General features: G+C 46.0%; 1 protein-coding gene across 6 annotated transcripts in view; it reads right to left on the reverse strand.

Annotated features, from left to right (window-relative positions):
* Window positions 1–1023: 1023 nt before the first annotated feature.
* TANC2 (tetratricopeptide repeat, ankyrin repeat and coiled-coil containing 2) overlaps window positions 1024–21145 on the reverse strand; it is a 602081-nt gene continuing 581959 nt past the window's right edge. For 4 of the 6 annotated variants that reach the window (XM_044999329.1, XM_044999328.1, XM_044999327.1 and 1 more), the window contains 6 exons: window positions 18456–18631; window positions 18046–18178; window positions 16472–16563; window positions 13198–13344; window positions 10709–10809; window positions 1024–8626 (listed from right to left, as the gene is read on the reverse strand). In XM_044999329.1, the coding sequence (XP_044855264.1) occupies window positions 6682–8626; window positions 10709–10809; window positions 13198–13344; window positions 16472–16563; window positions 18046–18178; window positions 18456–18631 (2594 nt within the window). In that variant the 3' untranslated portion in view covers window positions 1024–6681. The remainder of the gene's footprint in view (window positions 8627–10708; window positions 10810–13197; window positions 13345–16471; window positions 16564–18045; window positions 18179–18455; window positions 18632–21145) is intronic. The other 2 variants (XM_044999330.1, XM_044999326.1) reach the window with 1 other exon arrangement.

Consider the following 21145-nt stretch of genomic DNA (forward strand, 5'->3'; position numbering starts at 1 on the left):
AGGCCCACGGAGCTTGGGTCTGAGTTAGGGCCTGGTCCTAAGAGGCTCAGCCTTAGTTTAAGGGCCAGATTTGTAAAGGCATCTAGACATAAACATGCATATAACCCCACCTACCGTTTAATCATCTGGCCCCATCATCACCGCATGATCCGGCACTGAGTGCCTGTGACTGCTCCCGTGCAGGTACCGCCCTTGTCTTTAAGGGGGCCAGAGGCAGTTTGGCTCAAGTGAGAGGGGAAAATACCTCTCCTCCCAGCTAGCCGGAGAGCTCCTCATGCTGTGGGGTGTGGGCAACGTGCTGCCTGGTGGTGGTACCAGCAGGGCAATGGGCTGGAACTGCTCTCGTTGGAAAGGTGGTTTGCTCAAGTGCAGTCACTCAATGCGTCCCCGCGAGCAGCCAGCCCAGGAGCCAGTAGGGCTGCAGCACTGCAGGGGCCCTGAGGCAGCAGTTCTCCAGCTGTGGGAAGCAGCGTTCCCACTGGCATCGTGCTCGCCATGCTCAGGTTGCCGGACGCCAGCGAGTCCAACAAAAATCTGTTCTAACGACACAGCTGCCAATCACGAGGAGCGGGTGTGGTAGCTGAGGCTCATAAGGACTGTTGGGTTAGGTGCTCACCTAAATTCCCCAGAAACACCATTTTTCTGTTAGTCAAGGTCATGTTATTTATCAACAGCTTAGGGTGCTGGAATGAGCCTTCTCTTGGCGGGGGAGGGGGGTGGTGGAACTGGTACAGGAAGATGGAGGCAGCCTGTGTGCTCCACATACAAGCTGCTCTGCTGGGGAGAAATCTCGTCTACCAGGCAGTAGGTGGTTCAGGGCAGTAGCATACTTAGGAAGAAACTGGTCCATTCTCCTGCATCCAGCGGGACTGACAAGAGGGGGCACACTCCCTCCCCATACAACTGGGTGCACACAGGCTGTTCAGTTGCATCTCTGTATGGCTGTGCTAAGACACAATCGAATGCTCTTAATTTCAGGCTGCAGCAATGAGGAAAACACCAGGCCAGACTCTCTTTCCAAGTGTTAACCATTTATAAATAAGTACATTTTTTTCATACGTACAGGTCATTGTACAGATTACAATCTGTATACATGGGGGCAAATGCATTCGGTTGAACTTTTCACATCTATCTCACAGCTCACATGTACAGACAAGAAAACTCTGCTCAAGCAAATACAGCAAAGGAAAAAAATAGTTTTTCTTTCCTTATACATTAGAGGCTGAGGGCCTCAGCTGAGTGCAGGAGTTGCCGTCCCCCTGCACCATATCACAATTGTGTCGTGTTCAATATATCCGTAGAGAGAACAGAACATGCATTGAGTAATATACTGTACAGAGAAAGTCCTTTACATCAGAATTATAGAAAAGCTAAAGGAAAATTAAGTGTCTTAAAGATCTTCCCAGCAAGTATCTTGAAGGATGGCAAACAGTACGATTGATTTAGTACAAATCATCCAAGGTGTATGTACTGTACATCTTTGTACTAATTCAAATCCTCTTGAAAGTGGAGCAGACGGAACAGAGACCAAAATGCTGTAATACTACGGACAATAAAATGCTGGACGGACATGACACCGTCGCTGCTGGAAGCGACCACATTGGAATCTCTAGGTTATTGATGTATTGGCAAAATGGACCTAAGCACAGAGTGACTCCCCTCATTTGTCTGGCATGTCAGGGCCCACCAAGGCATACTGCAGCTAAAGTGACCTACCTCTCTGGGCTTGAGGCTTTCCCACCAATCCGTAACTAGACTGTGTTCTAGCAGTGGCCAATCCCCAGCTCCTTCGTAACCGAGCAGTGAGTGTAAAAGGGCCGGGCCAAGCTCCAGTTCAGGTTGTTAACTGCTAAGTGGCATGAGCGCAACCGAACGGCAGGTAGAATAGAAAGGATACCGTGTATTGATCTGGTGTCCGTTCCCTTTAATAGCGCTGCCTGTGTTCGATTTGTTTTCTCCTGGGTGTCGTGTATACATCAGTAAAAGGTTCCAGTGTGATTCAGCTGTTGTCAGGCGTTGCACACAAATGAATCTTGCTAAATAATTCAGCCCTTAGTGGTTTGTATTAGAAAAAGAGTTTGATTGAATAAAGTCCATCAATTATTCAAGTAATTCTGAAAAAGCAGATCCACCTTCACCATTGTGCTTGTGTCCACATGCATCCCCACCAAATTTTCCTTTCAGCAACCAGCAGTGAGTAAAGGCATTTTGCTGTGGAGGTCCCTGTGACACTGCACAGTAGATACAGTAGCTCTTAGCCTAAGCCCTTGTTTAAAGATCAGTAGATGAATTGTCTGGAACGTCCAAAGGAAAAATGACAACAACCAAAGAGCTTGCAACAGATCAGCAAGGACCCACCTTAGCAATGAAGGTACAAACCTAGCAGGCGCGCTTGGTGCTCTATGTAAGGCGTAGCTGGCACTTCGGTTTTAGCTAGACTTCTTCTGGGTAGCCCTGAATATATAATAATCTTTGTACTAGCGCACGGAGTCACTGGTACTTAGCAGCTACCCTCGCCAGGACTTACTTAATCCAAATGATGGTTTATGTATGTGCACAAAAACTTCTAAAGAAAGAAAATTCGAGGCCCAGTCTTCAACTAAAACTCCCCTAAGCTACCGTGCATGTGATTCCAACAGTCCGGGTCAGCCAGCAACTGGCACAGTCCTCACCTACACCACAGCATTTCTCTGCACCCCGTAATGTAAGGAAGAAGGGGATACAGCTCAGGCTGTCCAGCTCTATTCTCCCTGTGAGACGGGTCCAAGGGCCTCACTCCTTGAACCCTTCCCTCCTCTAAGCACCAGCTTCAAACCCTCCAGTACCATTCCTAAGCTGGCTTGTAGTGATCACCATGGAGCCACACACAAAGCTGGTGCCCTCTCTCCTGGGGTTGAGTGTAGCCTTTCCAGCTGGTGAATCCCGATCCTCACAGCTGGGATAGACATTCTAGCTCAGTTCAATACCCAGTGCCCTCTCAAGGTGACTCTGTGCGGAGTCACAGTGCCATCTAGTGGCTAGTTTGGTTACAACAAGTATTTGTTTAGGAATAACCCCCAGACTACATTCCAAGGAAAACATTCTTGGGGTCTTGACATAGGCATCAAGAAACTGTTTTACCTGGTGCACCTGAAGAATCCTACTTCCAAGGGCTCCTGGTGGGGTGCCAGTTGGGGGGGCAATGCTGGCAGTCTTCATTAGTCCAACAGGAGAAATGTACAGGATCTAAGTATAGCCTGCCTGGAAATCTGACACCAGCCGAGGGGTACGGTCCAGTACTGTCCTACCTTCCTCAGCAGACAGGCTTACAAGATATGCAGCTAACCTGACGGAGTGAAGCGGCAGCAAGTGAAACTTCAGTCTTGTGCTCTATTGCGTTGCCTTTAGCTAGTGTATTCTACAACCGAGACAAAGTATGACAGCAAATACAAACGAATGGCCATGCCAGCTACTAATTATGACTTTGAAGATACAAACGATTGTTTAAATAAATATTGATTTTCGATTGAGATGTGTGTTCCTTACCGATCCAGTAACTAAAGAAACAAATATCCCTCAGGTGTCCTAAGAAAATTGCTGGGGAAGCGCTTTAAAAATCACTGCAAATGGTTTTGTATTTAAAAATTACTCCATCTTGTGATGCTTATATACAACAGTTAGTTCTTGTGCTATAAATGTTCTGATTCATTGCTTCACTTCTTTTTTCTTTTTTGAAAAATACACTGAGACAAGAGCTGTTATGCTATTTTCTAATGAAGACACTACTCACGCTTAAATATCCAGTATTTATCATAGTAACAAATTCAAACAGTAAAGTGCACCCATTTACAGAGAGAACAGATGGTAAACCATTAGTGCAAGAATCCTGTGAAAATGTAACACATGATATTGTGGGAAAAAAACCTGCACGCTACAGTATTTAAGCGTTGTTTCATTTTTGTATTAGTGTTAATGTGTGAGCTGTTTTTTTTTCTCCTTAAAACATCTTCATAAACCCGAAGTTGTACATGTAAGTGCTTTTAGGGGACATTTCTAAAGTACAGTACTGGAATCACATGGCAGTGAATAGCAAAGCAAAGCACGGTCAGAGAGATTACAATGGCGTTATCTTCGACACGGATCATTCAGTTTGGATTCTCTTCACAATAAGATTAGAGATGACTGGCTTATGGCAGCAGCATGTCTCACTTAACTGTATATAAAAAAGGGACGGGGTCAAATTTTTCCTTTCAGAAGAAACTAAAAAAAAGCCACTCGTTTGTTGAGGAAAGACGGGGCTTTGAACAAAACCAAGATGCTATTAAAAAAAAATCAATGGACACACTCTAGCTAGGTTGGTGCACTGTAGGGAGAGTCAAACAATCACTTGCTCCTTATAAGGTAGAACACACTTAAAAAAAGAGAGAAACATTACTGGTCAGTATCCTTTTCAATGACAGAAATAGTGCATGCAGCTTCCTTTCCTCGGGGCCCAGCCTGTGCTGGGAAGGAGGCACAGGTAACAGGGAAGGCTCCCACTTTTACCACCTGCTTAGAGATCCCTGTCAGAAAGCAAAGGGCGAAAATTCTGAGCTGCACCGTCTTGCCCCTTGGTGAAAAAAACCCAAACCTCCAATACAAAGACTGCCTTGGAGACATATAAAAGTGTCCCACAAATATCCGAGTGGAAGAAACGTAATCCCCAAAGAAAACAGAGGCAAAATCAAGAGCACGTTCCATCTGTCAGTGGGACACACGCCTGACCTCTCCCAAGGGCGGCGCCACTCAGTTTGGTCTAAGTAGGGAAATTACAACAGACGGTGCTGGTCACTTTCCAGCTCCACACAAGTGAGAAGCTAATCAAAGCCAGGGTTTGCTAAGCGTTTTAGGGCTGGAGCCTTTAAAACATCGTAGCAGTGTTGCGGTCAGAACGGAGTGACGCCAATTTACACTAGCTGAGGATCTGCCCTTAATTTGGTTCAATGCATGTTTCCTTGTACGACTAGATTCACGGAGCCCTTCGGAAACAAACAGCGTTAACTCTGTCTAAGGACCAATTCCCTTTTTAAGAATTGCAATGAGATGCAATACTGGGCAACAGGCACTGGTTTGCTTTAAAACAAGCTACAATATTACTGCTCTTCCCATCCACCTGTCTGTCTGCCCTCAGTTACTGAAAAGGCAGCTTAAAAACGTAACCAACAATAAATCAAACATAGGCAAAGAAAGCTCCCTCTACGCAAACAAAACTCCAGAAAATGCTTGGGAAGTTCCGTAAAAATGGTTTTCGGAAATGTCCCCTGCTTTTCACACTGACTCAACACTAGTAGCATCTGATTGAAAAGAAAAAAAAGAAAGAACCCAGACCAAAACAAAAACATTTTCCTGAAATCGATCACATAAATTAATTATAAATATCTCTCTCTTAACTACAGGTCCTTAAAGAGCCAAACATTGTCTCTAACATTTACAGGTCTGGAACACAGCAACCGCCTTCCAAAATTCCAGGAACAAATCTTGCAGCTCTAAGAAACACACATTTTACTCATTAATCCCTTGGAGGAGTGCAGCCCCTCCCTACCGCTCACAGCTTCCAAAGAGTAGGTGCAAACACAAAGGAAATGGCAAGGCAAGGCTGTGTGTTGAGAAGGACTTTACTAAAGTGACTCCTTGGACACTTTCTGGCTTGGAAACCTCCATGTCACGCTATGCAGCATGATCAAAAAAAGATTTAAGATGTCTTCCTCCATTAAGGTTTTCCTATTCACATTTTCCTTGCGAGCAAAATGAAAACCCATTAAACTGTCCTGGTGAAAACGTGGTGGGGTGTGTGAGATGCAATCATCTGCTGGAGGTGTGAAGAAAAGATTGTGATTAATCCTGCTTACAAAATGCACAAGAGGTTTCTAGCCAATTCCTTTGGCCGATTAAAATTCACAAAAGGGGCAGAGTTTGATTATTTTTAAAACGCCTCAGAGTAAATCAATACTGTGGCATTTGGAACGCAGCTGTCAAAGTAGCAAAGCATCTTATGGTCCCCACTCATTGCGACAGGCCGCGTTATTAAAAACAACAAACAATCCAATTCAGATTAAAATGCTATCAAACCAGCTCAAGCAGGTCGGTTATTATGCATAGCTACTTGGTATTAAAAGCAAATTCAGCCCCATTTGGTGCAGATAACGAGCTCTTTGTGGGCAAGAGACCAGTGGGAAGCGGAAGGCTCTGGTTGTCTAGGGGAATACCCGAGAATGCACATTTTGAAAAAGTTGCCAATTCTTAGCCAGTTTCCACTAGGAATTTTCAGAAGCATTTTACATGAGAGCTCCTTAAAACCAAAGAAACCAATTCGATTTGAACATGAACTCTTGCAAACAGCTGGTTACCTCCCATAGGGGACCTAGCTGGGTTAACCCACTCCATGGGTACTAACATATCCTGATTGACAGCTGAAACCTGGGAGGGAACTCAGTCTGAATTGGGCAAACAATACTGGCTTGTTTGATGTTGGCTTCACCGTCAGCTGGATACCAAAGGATTCTGAGCGTGTGCATGGCTGTCTGATCACCACACAGAAATTACCGGAGAAACTTGCTCATGTAGCTACCAAATAGAAATAATAGTAATAATAAAAATATAGGTGGGACTCAAGCCAGGAAACGTGTGCTGAAAACATAAGGGTCTCACTCCAACAAGTGTCTTTTACACATTAGACTCCACAAACGGTCTCTTTGGTTTGATAGGGGATGTCTGCCCTTGTCTAGAGTCCCTGGAGAGCTGCCTGTACAGGGTGTCCTGGTAGGCCTGTGCAACGGGCAGTGTCCTAGCCACCTTAACATCTGGATATGAGGAGGCTTGGCTGACTCTCTCCAGGAGGTCTCCCCGGGACCCATTGGCTAGCATCCCATGGGGGCTGTAATAGTCTTCCTCTAGCAAATGGCCATTCTGTGCATTGTTTGTTTTGTTATAAAAGGCAATGTTGCTGATTGAAGAAGGTGGGCTAAACGATTCTGGCTGGGGGAGGTTTCCAGGAGATGTCGGACTAATAACAGTATCCACTGAAGACACAGCCCAGGTCCGGGTCTGTTGGTGGAGATGAGGGTACTGCTGAGTCCGAGCAGTTTTATCTATAATTCCCATGAATGGCGTGGTCCTGGAACGGGCTGGTTCACTGGGGTAACTCCCCTGAGGTGGAGAGACTGGAGAAAGTTCATCACACGATCTGTCATAGGCTGGCTTGAGAGGGATCTCCATTTGCTGAATAGAAGCAGAAGGGCGGAAGGTAGGAGTCAGGTTGGAGGTGGATGAAATGCTATTGCTAGAAGGGGAGAATCTGAGGCCAACACTTTGGGAATGAAGCAGCGGTCTTGGAGTTGGTGGGTGAGGCTTTATTTCGTTGGGGTTGATAGTAATAGGCCTTCTGATTAGGTGAGACACATCAGGAGAACCAAGCTGGCTGGAGGGAAGGGAAGAACGTTCCAGATCAAGCTTTGAATGACAGACCGGATAATAGGAAGCGGACTGACTGCGCCCAATCTGAGGGGTCTGACTGTATCTCATTCCACCCCTGTATGCTGAGGAAGGCCTCTGTGGAAGATCTTCTTTAGTTAGCCCTCCATGCTGGCAGATAGCTCCTGCACTAAGGCTGGCTTGAACATGTTGCACTGGTCTACCATCACCTACTATTCCACTAATTGAACCTTGGTAGACCAACCTACTCTGACCAACTCCCATTTCCCCTGATGCAGACTGGTATTTGCTGGCCATAGAATGGGCGACTTGGCTGTAAGCACCAGTTGGAATCACAGTACTAGAATGCACGGCAGAGCTCGGCTGGTTGCTTCTTACAATCTGTGCCTTGGCTGGCTGCAGCCTGTGCCCTTGCTGTGGGACTGCAACAGGAAGCTGGGGAATCTGGAAGGACCTCTGTGTCATTTTGGATAACGGAGACTTTGGTCTACCAGGGAGTTGGCTAACACTAGGTTCTTGCTGGTAACGTACTGGGGAGCCAGACTGGGACCTATAGACACTTATACTTTCTGCAGGAGGGCTGGCTCGATACTGAGGACCTCTACGGAGGGGTGAAGGTGGTGGACTTTGATATTCTTTCCCTTGACCTCCAACTGGAGGTGGACTGAAGCGGTAAGAGGAACCTTGGTGAGCAGGGGAAGTATGTGGCGGACTAGGTCTGTAATGATTGTTCTGGTGTGTAGGAGACAGAGCAGGAGAGGTGGACTGGTACCCTTGTCTTGTTGGTGAACCCACAGAACTATTGGATCTGAAGTCAAAAACTTGATGTGACCCAAGAGGCGAGCCCGAAATATAGGCTGAATCCCGGTGAGCAGGGGAAGGGGGTGGGCTCTGGATGATGGGAAGCCCTTGGCTGGGCCTCGACTCTGTCTGTAAGCCAATGGAAACATTTTCTACATCCTGCTCAAGATACTCCTCTTCAAAGAGATCTTGCACAGAGTACAGTTCTTCATGCTGGGCTTCAGGTTCTGGCTCCTCTGGGGGTTGCTGCTGCTGCTGCTGCTGCATCTGTCTACATTCTTCCTCCACTCTCATCAGCAGCCTCTGGATCTCACGATTGTTCGGACACAGCTTGATGGCCTCGTTCAGATCCTCCAGGGCTGCTGAAAACTGCCTGCTTGACAAGGGGACAGATATGAGAATTGAAGTTACTCTGGATTTGAATGAAGCCTTTGGGGGATTCTATTGAGCTTAAGCAGCTTGTCTTTACTTAGGGAGAGGCTGTGATCTCTACAGCGGCTTTCTCGAGCTTTGCCTTATGTGCCTCCATTTGGTTACTTTACACCAACCAAAGAAAAACATTGTTAGTCATTCTGGGGAGGAGGGAGACACGTTACTGGGACAGCACAACCCAGACCGGTAATTATTCTTTCACATGGAAGGTGCTTTACAGATTAATTACTCCTCAAAGCACTCCGTGAGCGTTGTCAGCAGATTGTCCCCACTTTACAGAAGGGGAAAATGAAGCACAGATGTGGTGCCAAGCCCACCACTGGAGTAAGCAAGAGCAACTCTGTCCACTTCGACGGAGCTGCAGCTGCTCATGCCAGTGGCCCATTTAGCTTCTTCTGACTTGCCCAAGGCCACAGAATGGCAGGGGTGGCTCTAGAACTCAGGGGTTCCCCCAGTCAATGCATAAGACCAGGCTGCCTCTCAGACTTTGCTGGGTACTGGGTTTGTCTCCTCAGGATGAAGGGAACAAGGCAGGGAGAGGTCCCAACAGTTGCAAGCTCGCAAGGCCCCCGTGAAAGATGCTTTTTGGGACTGACACTGTAAAGGCTAGCCTGTGAGGAGTAAGGGGATGGGGTGTTCAGGGGAGGTGGGTTGTCGTTTACAGGGACACTGTTAGCTTTTCAACAAAATTGAATCTATTTGAACACGATTGTGACCTGGCGGCGAACAGCCTCCAGATTCAACATGTGCCTTTTTATAAAATGCTCCCATTCACTGCTCCGTCATAGAGAAAGAAAACCCCCAAATGCCTGCCAGCACTTTGGTAAGACCCACTCCCAGTCAGGGGAGAGCAGGTCAGGTAACTGAATTCCCCAGACCTACGCTGATCTCAGTGGTGATGCTGGCGCACAAACAAGGAAGTAACCAAAAAGAGCCATGCTGAGCCTGTTTCATTAGAGAGATGGGGAAATAATGCTGCTTGTATGTAGGATAGGGCTAAATCATCTGGAAAAGGCATTTGAGGCTTAAATGTCTGTAAATGTTGTGCAACCAGTGGAGGAGGAAAACATTCAAGGAAAGCTACAAAACGTCAGTCTGGTTCAACTAGCCGGGCTTGTCTCTGGAAGAGAAGGTCATGGGTTCGCTCCCACATCAGACTTGAGCTCCCTGCAGTGATAGCTAGGGGAGACGCACAGTTAGAAGTGTTGTAGTTGGGATGAGAGGTTAAACTGCGGTGTCTTCTCCTCAGCTCTGATGTTTACACAAACAGACATTAAATATCCTCTGGCTAGCGGTGAGCCTCGGCACTGCCATGCAGGGAAAACTGGTGTCTAACGCCACTGACTGAGCAGAGACTAGCAGTTGTGCAGTGACAATGTGCTTAGCCGGAGGGAGAGACTCAAACTTTGACAGGGATCTCATCTCCCTGGGCCCTCAGGGAGATTTAATGAGGGAATCCTCCCGGCTGCATCTGAAATGTAGCGAGATCCCAATATCGCATCGTTCTAGCGCCCAGTATGGAGCACGAGCTATTGCTGAAAGCACAGTGGCTGGCATTTGCCCACAAAGTCACTGCACTACTAGTAGCCAAGAAGAAGAACGCTTTAGGATAGACAAATTCATAGATTCCTAGGCCAGAAGGGACCATTGTGACCGTTTAGTTGGACCTCCTGGCCATAGCAATTCTATGAATGAATCCTTGCTTCAAGTCCAATAGCTGCGGTTGAACTAGAGCGTATCTTTTCAGTCATGATTTGAAGCTTTCAGCGATGTAAGGTGTTGAGTATATTCCAACAAACTCAACTACAATGAGCGTCTCAAAAGTTCACATGAACGTGCTCCACAGCGATTACTAAATAAGGGAAGATGTTGATTTTGGGGTCTTTTACAGCCGCCCTAATCAATGTTCCTTTGCAATTTGTTCTCACGGGGATACTCATGTAGTTTTGCATGGTCAATTCCTACACCGCTGTGCCCAGACTTGCAGAGAACAGCCCCTCTCACTTCTCTCTCTCTCTCGCCTCACCTGCTGCTGCGTTTGGCCCTTGCTCTTGCATAGTAAGCTTCATAAGATTTCGGTTTCAGCTCCAGTGCTTTAGTGGCAAATTCCTCCGCCATTCCAAAATCCTGTCATTACAATAGGTGTGTAGATAAGTAATTGAATATATATATAGATATATATAAATAAAAAAATATATACAACTTGGGAACAAAACAAAATTATATGGACAAAGTTTTTGCATGTAGAGTTGGAAAACCTGATGGTACTTTTCACATGGATCAGACATCATTGATAGCAAGAGAGCTACAACGGTGTCCAGAAGAGGCAAACCCATTCCATAATGTTAGACACTGTCCGGTACCCACACTAACCCAAGGTGAAGTGCTCCTTTCTCTGCTTCTTGGATCTCAATCAAGTACATGCAGTCCCTGTCCAGTAACCTACATCCTCCAGTAAGCATCTGCTCTCGCAGAGACTGGAAGGTCATCTCAGGAAGGATTTTCCACTGTTGAAACCATTAGGAAACCCTCCCCCCCCCCAGACTCCCCCCGGTGACTGTCTCTGGCACACACACTAATACTAGGGATCGTGAATAACACTTCTCCAGGAGGAAAGGGATATTGGTGCCTATATAGCTATGTGCAGCAACGTACAGGACCCATTCACAGTGCACTCTCTCTCACGTCCCTCTGTTCCTCTCCTTTAGGGGCTACTTAGAAAACACTGACTTAGGGGTGAAGGGGAAAGTGGTGGAACAGAATGTAGCTTGGTTAAAATGCTCGTGTGTGGCCTTGCCATGAATGGGACATTATCGGCTAAGGTATAATTCTTCCTGATTACCTGTCCCTTGACCTTGTCTTCCCTAGTGCCCATGTGCCTCGCCACAGAGCTCATGTGAGCACTCAGTAGGGCACCCACTTCCTAGTGGGGTGGCTTTGGTACAGCACCCGCCGGCCCATCATGTCTAGCAATGGCTTTGGGCTGTCACAGTCAGCAGTTCTAGGAGCTGGTGTCTAATACAGTTCCTGTTTGCTTACAAAATAAGCGAGGCAAACTCCGCTAGGCTATAAATGGAGTTTATCAGTGCACACTGGCTGCAGTCACTAACGAGTGTAACCTGGAAAAGCTTTTGGCATCTTATATACTGAAAAGGACTTCTGTGAACCACAGCTGTGTGCTACTTTGCCAGTTAACACAACGTTCCGAAGCAAGGATGCACTGGCAATATGACTTTGATTTTGACTGTATTTGGCTCATGAGATTACTAATCATAATGCACCAAGCAGTCATTCAAACAGGTCATTTGTAGCTTAAGCAAACCATGTCTTCAGAACAGAAACCCACTGAGGGAAGCTCGCTTAATTTCAGTTCTATTTCCAGACACTTGCCTTTTAATCAAATATCTTTCCTGTTTGGTTTAAAATTGATTAGCTGTTTCTTATTAAACAAATTTCTGCACCCAAAATACACAAAAAATGGTAAGAGTGGGTCTGCAGGGACTGAATTTAGTTTACATCTGCAATTCCAGTCACTCAGTTATCTAAGTCACTTATCTGAAGATGCAATCTATGGTTTGGACGTCCATGTGAGCTAAATGATGGGTGCAATGATATGCCCCCTGCAATTTTGTGCCAAAAAAAAAGAAAAGAAAAGAAGAGCAAGTTTTCAGGCTTGGCTGAACATTTGGCGCTGAAAGTGCAGGCTTAGCAGAAAGTTGGCTTGTTTAAAGATGAGTTTAACATCTCTGTAGTGTTCTCTGATTGTTGTGTTGTTTGCTAGCCAGCATTAAGATCACTACACACGTCACTTTCATCTGTCCCCTTCAACAGCTTAAAGAAATGAAGGCATCACAAAGTCCCCTCCCTTGGAATATAATCCTGGCCAGCACTTGGGTCTGATGAAGTCTTTCACTTCTCAAATCTATGGAGATTGGTCAGGTTGTGGAGATGTGATGCTCTCAGAATCCAGAGAAGGGGAGAGGTGGCATGTGTCTCTTTTGGAGGAACAGAGAGACTCCAGAAGATTATCCCTATGTGCAGCTAAATTAGAGCAGGGGGAGAAGAGGGACATGGCGTTCTGGGAGGAGGGAGGGAGAGTGTTTCTGGATGAGTCATTGCCCCGGGGAAGTGAGAGCTCTCTAAGCTCCCTGATTTCAAATTCACTGGTATTCAAATGATCACATCTACTGACTCCACCCTTCACCACTGCCCTGGAAATCCGAGAAATACTAACCTCTCCACCCTCAAATTCATATTGTCATCAGAAAGGAGTAATAAAAAATTCAGAAAGCTCTAAACATGGAAATGAATTTTTAATCGTTTGAAATGAATATTAAATCACTACTTTACTTCTTCCGAATTGTAAATACCAGTGCTCTGTGAAGGACAACCAGGTTACAAAGAGGAGAGATTTCAGAGGCCATAGCAGAACCATGGGAGAGACACACTCTGTTATGCGCAGGCAGGAAGCTGGCAGCTTGCTCTAAAGGGACTTGAAGAGTGTGTGGAACTTACGTTCATTTTCCTTCGACATCGGGAGAGGTTGAGGAGGAGTGACACCTTCAGCTCACGGAAGGTTTTCAGGTCTTCTCCAAACCCTTCTCTGGGGAATTTCTTCAAGGCGTATTGGTAGCGCTGTGCCGCTTCCTTCACTTTACCTTTCTAATAGAAGGGTAAGATGTCAAAATACACCAGTTGGTTGATTTAAGAGTGGCAGCAGCTTGTTAATTGCTGACAAGCAGCCCATTAATCAGCTGCAGTGACCGTATGGACAAGTAACATCGTTTAGGTGCTGATCTCCTTTTCAGAAAGAACAGCCAGAACATTTGCTCAAGGGAACAGTGTCTAAAATGGAGATGCATTCTGCAAGAACTGCTCCCCCAGTGCACACAGCACTCTCAAGCTACAGTAGGAAACAGAGCAGGAACTTGGTAGCCACAGGAATCTATCTGATAGCCAAATTTGTTTCTTTGAGTTTGGCTGCCACTGCCCTGTTTTGGGAGCTCTCCTCCAGTCCTGCAGCACAATACAGAAACATTAATGACACTGCTTTACGAAAGCACTTTGGACAGCTTCTTTAAAAATTCTCTTTCTTCACTGCTAGAAATTGGCTCTAGAGCAAACTTCTCATCGCCCTCCTTGGTCCTATCTTTTATCTGGATGGAACCTGTATCTATTTCTGGATTTCTTGGGATAAGTAAACAGATTCCCTCTTTTAAAAACTCCCTGGAACTGTTGGAATTGAGGCATATTTTGTACGGGAAGTGCTGTGCTCCTTGTGGGAGATGCAGGGCCAGATTAACCCATCACTGGCCTCTAGGCAAACATACACCTCTGGGGCCTTACCTTCTAACACCAAAACCAACACATTGACTACACTACATTCATACCACAATACGTTGACATAATTCAACTGAAATGGCAGGGGATGCAGAAATAAGTTAAGGTTCCCATAGTAATATTAGCTCACCCATACTGCACATAAGGCAAGGTCCTTAGTCCAACACTCAGCCAGGCTCACCTGGCACACAGGGTTACAGCGTCTGCACCACTCGGGTTTGGGCTGGCCATCCCTCCGTCGTGACAAAAGGACAGCTGGGCCAAACCCATGTGGCGCTGTGAACCCACATGTGGAGGAGGTCCATCTTGGTGCTCCCCCACAAAATTGGACCCTAGGCACATGCCTAGTTCGCTTATGCATCAATCCATCCCTGGAGAGGTGATAAGTGCTTTCGAAATATCACAGAGAGATCAACTAGAATTCCTTCACCCTCTACTGTAATGCAGCTAAGTCTGGTGTGTAACATGGCAGCAATATTACATAACTGTTGTGCAAGGGGACCAGAAGGTGGCCACTTTCTAGATGTCATATACTGGTACTGTAATTTCCAACACTGATGTAACCAACGCTTAATACCGCAAGCCTAATAACAAGCACCTTGATGAAGCTAAAGATTTTTAGAGTAAATTCCATACGCTGCAGGGCTAGAAGGTTGAAAGTTGTAGATAATCAGACTGAAGGTTGCCCTTTCTTCTCAGATGGATGGAAGAGGGCACAGCATATAAAAACAGTATCGTTCTTCAGGAGGATCCGGTAAAATCTGTACTATACTGGGTGAGTCTATTCAGTCAGGCTGGACTGAACAATTATGTGTAGTGACCTCTCCCTGGGCAAATGGCAGTACTGAAATCTGGTCTATGGCTGGATTGTGCAGGGGACATCCATGCGAGGATGCTTACTACGTGACCTCATGGAAATGAGGCACAGTCACAGAGGGTGCCCTTTGAGTGTGCTGGCTCACAGGTGACTCAGACGCATTTTCTCTCGCTCCAGGCAAGACTGTGACATCTGGGTCTCTGCCATGTGTTGGAGGTGGGGTGGAGCTGCTCTGCCTCAGGAGCCGCAGTGGAGACACGGTGTCTCTGGCAGGTCCAATGTCTTCTGGGCAACTGGGGAGCACAATCCGTTTCACCCATTAGGAGGGAGCAGCTTGCTCCTATCGGCCAGTGTATGAGGGGGACAAAGCCATGATCCCACCTCATTCCCAGCTGCTCTTAGGCACCCTGACTCTCTTGAGGAGGAACAAGTAGTCTTCACATTCCCTACAGACTGAGCAGTCCAAGGATCCATTGGGAGGCCCATGAACAGACATGCATGGGAAGAGGAAAGGTTCTTACACCCTGAGCTAGCCCCCATGGGCAGGCAGGGGCTGAGTGTGGCATAGAAGGAGACATTCAATCCCTATGAATGAGTGTTTGGTGTTGCTCAGCAGCAGCCCAAAGATTAATGAGACCCACTGGCAGACCTCCTCAGCTTGAAGGATGGTAGCTATTTGCCTTTGTTCCGGGTGGAGGATTTGAGTCTGGTGGAATCCTTAGGGCTTAGACATGGGAGTGAAGGGGAGGCCTCTCTGAGGGGGAGGATAAACCTGGTCGTATTATTGTATCTTCATTTTTTTTTAAATGTACAAGTTTGACACATGGGTAGCAATGGGGGGAAAAAAGAGGGAGGGGAAAAATGGGAATTAGGACACATGCAATTTATGAGTATCCAGACATTAATTTTGCAGCTGCAAATATTAAGCTTTAAAATCCTTTAGACTCAAATTCCTCAGTTGTGTCATATATCCCTGGCAGATGAGTTCAGTTATGGTGCCAGCTCTGCATAATTTCTACTTCCCTCTCAGACTCACTCTGCATCATCGTTGGACTTACAGCTTCTTGTGTGTGCGCAAATCTCCAGGTATTGAAGACCAGCTAAAAATAAATGCAGAGCAAAGGGCCTCTATTGCTGTCATTGTGAAATGTCACCCTAATGGTAATGACTGGCTAAAAAATCCATGTCCTGAGAATCTGCTTTCATTACATGGACATTTTTTCACTATGTTTGCCTGGGACACTCGTATTGTGTTTTTGCCTTGTTGTATAGCAACGACTCTGCTACGTAACAATGACACTGCCAAGCAACAACATCAGTGCTACAAAATCCCTGTAAACTCTTTGGTTCTGGAGTTTTCAAGGTGGAAACCCAATGACGTCTCACCTCGAATCCACACAATGCAGACATATTTTGCTTCGTTTCAGCCCTGTTTAAATTTAGCAATCAGAAGGTAAAACTCCTCTGCAATGCAAGAAATCCAGTGAGCATTCTTTGTGATAGAGATGTAGCTCTCTCTTGGCTTGGATTAAGGGGGCAAGTGTTACCTAGCAAACTGACACCTGGAGAACAAGACATCACACCAAGTAACTCTGTGGCTCTCTCCCAGTCATCCCTTGCTCTCCCGCTCACCTTATAGAACATGTCCCCCTCCTCCATCAGCTTGCTCAACAGGATGATCATGATGTCTGGCTTGGAGGTGGCCATCGCCCAGGTTGCTGGACCTGTAGTGTACAGGATGCATGATGGGTAAAAAACTCATACAATGCAAGGGTGGTAGGAAGCTAGGTGGAAAAAATATCCTGGGGTGGGAATTTCTGCTGGAGAGAACAACTTGGCGCGGTGAAGGAGCAGACTGCTCCAAATTAAAGGGCTGGCAGTTCATCTTGCATTTCTTAAATTAACACCATCTTCCACACAATGTCTTTCCTTTGCATTCGTTCAAAGACTTGGCTCTGTTTTAAATGATCACAAGAGGGCAGCACATGTTGTAGAATAAGCTTTGGGGGAAACGGTTGGGTTTAAAAAATACGTTTAAAGAGGAAATCAAAGTGGTTACATAAAAAAGCAAGTTAAGTAAATATATAGAAATTTAGCAGAGGTAATCAATAATTCAGCCGCCTAGATATTAGGACTAGGTTTTGATTTAAAACTTCATATGACGTGAAATACTAACGAATGGAAAATTCAATAAGCTGGAGAATAGAACACAAAATCTTTCAGGCAGAGTCCACGCTGAAGCAGGTTATTCTAAGGTCTGTTTCCCACAATTGACTCCCCATCGGCGGAGAGCTGCACCAATGCAGGGTCTCACTGACTTCAGCGAGTGCAGGCATCCGCCCAGGCAGAGTCAATTAATGAATCAAGCCCTAATACAGCTAGGGAGCAGTGGTAAAAATTTTTGCAGAGTTCATTAGTCTGGGTGAAGAATGAGTCAACCATATTTTAAAAGTGGAGCCAATGTGTTTTTCAGGATTAGTTTTTGAGTTCAAGTTATTCTCTGCAACAGTCATTAACAAAATATTTTAAGGTGAGGTAAATTAAAAGATTAGGGGTCGAGGGGAATGCATGCAGGCTAAATCAAACAGGAGAAAGCAAAGCTGACAAAGCCATCAGATCAAGCCTGATGCTGACAGCGATGAAATATACCTCGAGGGCGACTCGGTAACGTCTGACAACCTTCAAAGAAAGGAGAAAACAAAAAGTTGTAGGAGGGGGGGAAAATGGATGAAGGTGAAAAAAAACAAAAACAAAGAAAGGAAAAAGCAGCAGTGAGAGGCAGGCAGCAAAGAAGCCAATGCACCAGCAAAATCCCCTCCAAGGGCAAGGTAACGTGAGCGGCTGTGTGGAGCAGCGCAGTTAACGCTAGGATCTGAAAGCATATACAGAGCAAGTGAAAGCAGCAGCTCACAGCAATGCATGAATACTGTACTGTTTATAGACCGGGACTAGTAAAGGCAGAAAATCATTACCATAGGAAAGGCCTCGCCAAAGAAACAGCAGCTTATTGGTTACGTTTGCTAAGTATTATGGCAGCAAAAATCACAGTTTAACACACACAACACGACAGTCAGAACTCATGTGCTGCACTCGGGGTAGGAAGCAGCAGCTCCGCTTTAACATTTACACTGCAGGAAGCCAGACCCACTCCCCGGACATCCTGCTTTAGTAAACAGCTGAAAGAGGGGTTCCCCCCTTCGCCCTACCTATCTTCGCTCCTTTCTTCAGAAGAGTGACCACGACGGAAGTGTTGCGGCACCCCACAGCCCTGTCGAGTGGGCGCATCCCGCTGTAGTCAACATGCTCAATCATGGCACCGTGGTCCACCAGAAACTGAACCTGCAACGATGAATGCCACAGTCACCACTGCCCTATGCAAGACCAACCCGGCACAACTCTATGCCATGTGTATGGAGCTCCGTTCTGTTCCACTCTGGGTCTCATCCAGGCCCATCACTATAGTATCTGAGATAAAGTTACTCTTGTGTCGCTCTAGTCTGCAGGTCTGGGTGCTACGTGAATGCAGTAAAAGATGGGTGAGACATTTGAGCACTAATATTTTATGGTATTTCTGCTGCTTTCTTCCTTGTTCTGCAATTAGTAACATGGCACTTACCACCTCTGCATCACCATAAAAAGCTGCCAGGTCCAGGGGAGTGCGTCCATTTTTGTCAGCGTGGTCTGTGGCAGCTCCATTCTCCACCAGGGAACGCACCACGGAAAGGTGGCCCTTCAGACAAGCCCAGCTAAGGGCAGTCAGGCCTTCTTTGTCCATTAGGGATATGGAGCCACCTGAAAGAGCAAGTGCGAGTCCATGTAAGAGCTCTCTCTTGTATAGGGATGGGAATATTACATAACAACAGTAATCACACTTAGCACTGCTACCCAGTAGTACTTTTTGTTTGCAGAGTGATGTACAAGTGTTAACTACTTTCCCCGTTTTCCCAGTCTGACTATCCCTGTTTTTCTGATGGAGCAGTTAATTGACTTGCTCAAGGCCACATAAACAGACAGCTACAAAGCCAGGATAAGAACTCAGGAAAGTTCTTCCTTTAATCACTAGACTATGATGATCAACGAATCAACCTGGTTTCTGTTGATTTATGTTCCTGTAAGTATAATTAAAGGGAAACCTAATGGTATTGTCAGCACAGCCACCATCCAGGCTTATTAAAGAAATGAACAACATCAGACTTCTTGAGATCCCAAGTCATTATGGACCAAATCCTGAGTAGCTGGACTGAGCACTGGGCAGATGTGTGCATGGAAGAGATGGGAGTGAATCAGCTCCCTAGGATGCAGAGCAGCTGGAAAGCTGCTCACTGGAAGCTGCTTCAGCACCACAGTTGCAGTAGCCTCTGCAGGCTCTCATGCAACCTCTGCAGCAGTTCTGCTACTAAGGCCCCGGCTGTGTTGCAAAGAGAATGTGTGTAAACCTCAAAAATTGCACATAAACAGCTTTTAAAACAAAAGACAGGCCAATCAGATCCTGTTTTACCGACCTGGTACGAGCTAAGCTCAGGGGTTTTGCCTTTCCACAGCTGCAGGAGATAACAATACTAATAACTGAAGCAGAATCCAGGGAATGCAGTTACCTGCTCTCTCACCAGGTGCTGCAGGGAGGTAGTGAACCCTGAACTCATCACTAAAAGGTGAACTAAAAGCCAGACTCTAACATGAGAAGAACACCACATCGGCCCAGTTGTTACTCACTGAGCACCAGCAGTGCTGTACACACAGTGGACACAGTCCCTGCCTCTAAGAAGTTCAAAATCTAAATCAGTCAGAGGATTAGTGGTACCTTGAAGCTGGATAAACAGAGCTCCTGCTCTACTGTGATCTTATAGTGACGTGGGGCTAGACTCATCAAGCATTTACAGCAGCTTAAACCCTAGTGGAAGGTCATGGCAAGTGAAATCTACCAGAGAGACTGCGACTAACTGGAGCTGGTTCACACCAAAATGCACTTTGTCCCCACTTAGATCTGTAGGCTTTTCTGCCAAACACCTTCTGAATAGCTAGTCGGATTTGAGATCCCTCCCCACAGACATCAAGAAGCCCACTCTTCTCTCTCAGGAACCATGCTTATATGGACAGAGAGTCTGGAAAGAGATGCAAAGGCATCCTGGAGTAATCAGCCATAGTGGCTCTGTCTATACAGGAAAAAAAGGTGCTTTTTCAATTGTTAGCTTAATTTTATCAACCCCATCTCACATCCTCCATAGCACTCATGTAGTCCCAGTTTAACACCTTTGAGATCATTTGAGCTGGTGGTGTTTTAGTTATCAAGTTAAATTAATTCAACTGAGCTAACTTGATGGGATCCCTTATGGGATCAGACACTGTCAACTGAGAGCCAACAGGAGAGGGACTCAAAGTTTTCCTGGACAGTCGGGAGCTACTTAAGGATCAGCCAAGTTCTCTCTCTCATGATCTTGGTCAGAACCTTTGGCATGAGGGAGGAATGTGAGAGAATATAAATAACTGAAGGATGTGAACACCGCTCTTCATGGAAAGGGAAGCGTTCTGTTGCTCGAGCAACGGCAACGTTTTCATTCAAAAGTGTGACAAAGGGACCTAAATCAGCTGCATCCCACTGAAGAAAGTGCTTTTCCATCACTCACACTCGTGACTCTATTACCAATAGGTTGAAACACTGTGGTATTGAGTTCTTCTTCTCCATTAGGTAAAATGACAGTCTCCAGCAAATTCTATCACATCCACTGTGGGTTCTTGACTGGTTCCAAATGCAAAGGGATGACCACAGCCATCCTCTTAGCAAAAGCAGGGGAGCCAGAAGAGTGTATTTTCCAATCCTCTTCATCCATCTAGGTCAATGTGTTCACTGGATAGACAACAAATCCATTTAGATTATCCAGACAACACACCTCAGATATCCGCAGCCTTATTCCTTGCATCTTGGCTTCAAATTTCCCTGTGGAGAGGAGCAAGAGCCTAACATACTGACACAGGCAAGTTCACTTGGGATACAACCGAGAAAGTCTCCACCGAGAGCTCTAAACACATTCATGGCACCATGCTTGGGCACAACCTCTAAGGTGACCAGATGTCCCAATTTTATAGGGACAGTCCTGATATTTGGGGCTTTGTCTTAGGCACTTGTATATTACTCCCCACCCTTTCCCAATTTTTCACACTTGCTGTCTGGTCACCCTAACCACCTCCACATTTGAGTGCAGAAGGCCAAAAGAATGTGTGGCCAGATCTCTCGTTCAGAAACAGATGGTATATTGCTTCACTAAGAGGCATATACCAAACACAGCTTGGATATACACATGTAAGCCC

The sequence above is a fragment of the Mauremys mutica genome, chromosome 25, assembly GCF_020497125.1.
Source record: "Mauremys mutica isolate MM-2020 ecotype Southern chromosome 25, ASM2049712v1, whole genome shotgun sequence".
NCBI classification, from domain to species: domain Eukaryota; kingdom Metazoa; phylum Chordata; order Testudines; family Geoemydidae; genus Mauremys; species Mauremys mutica.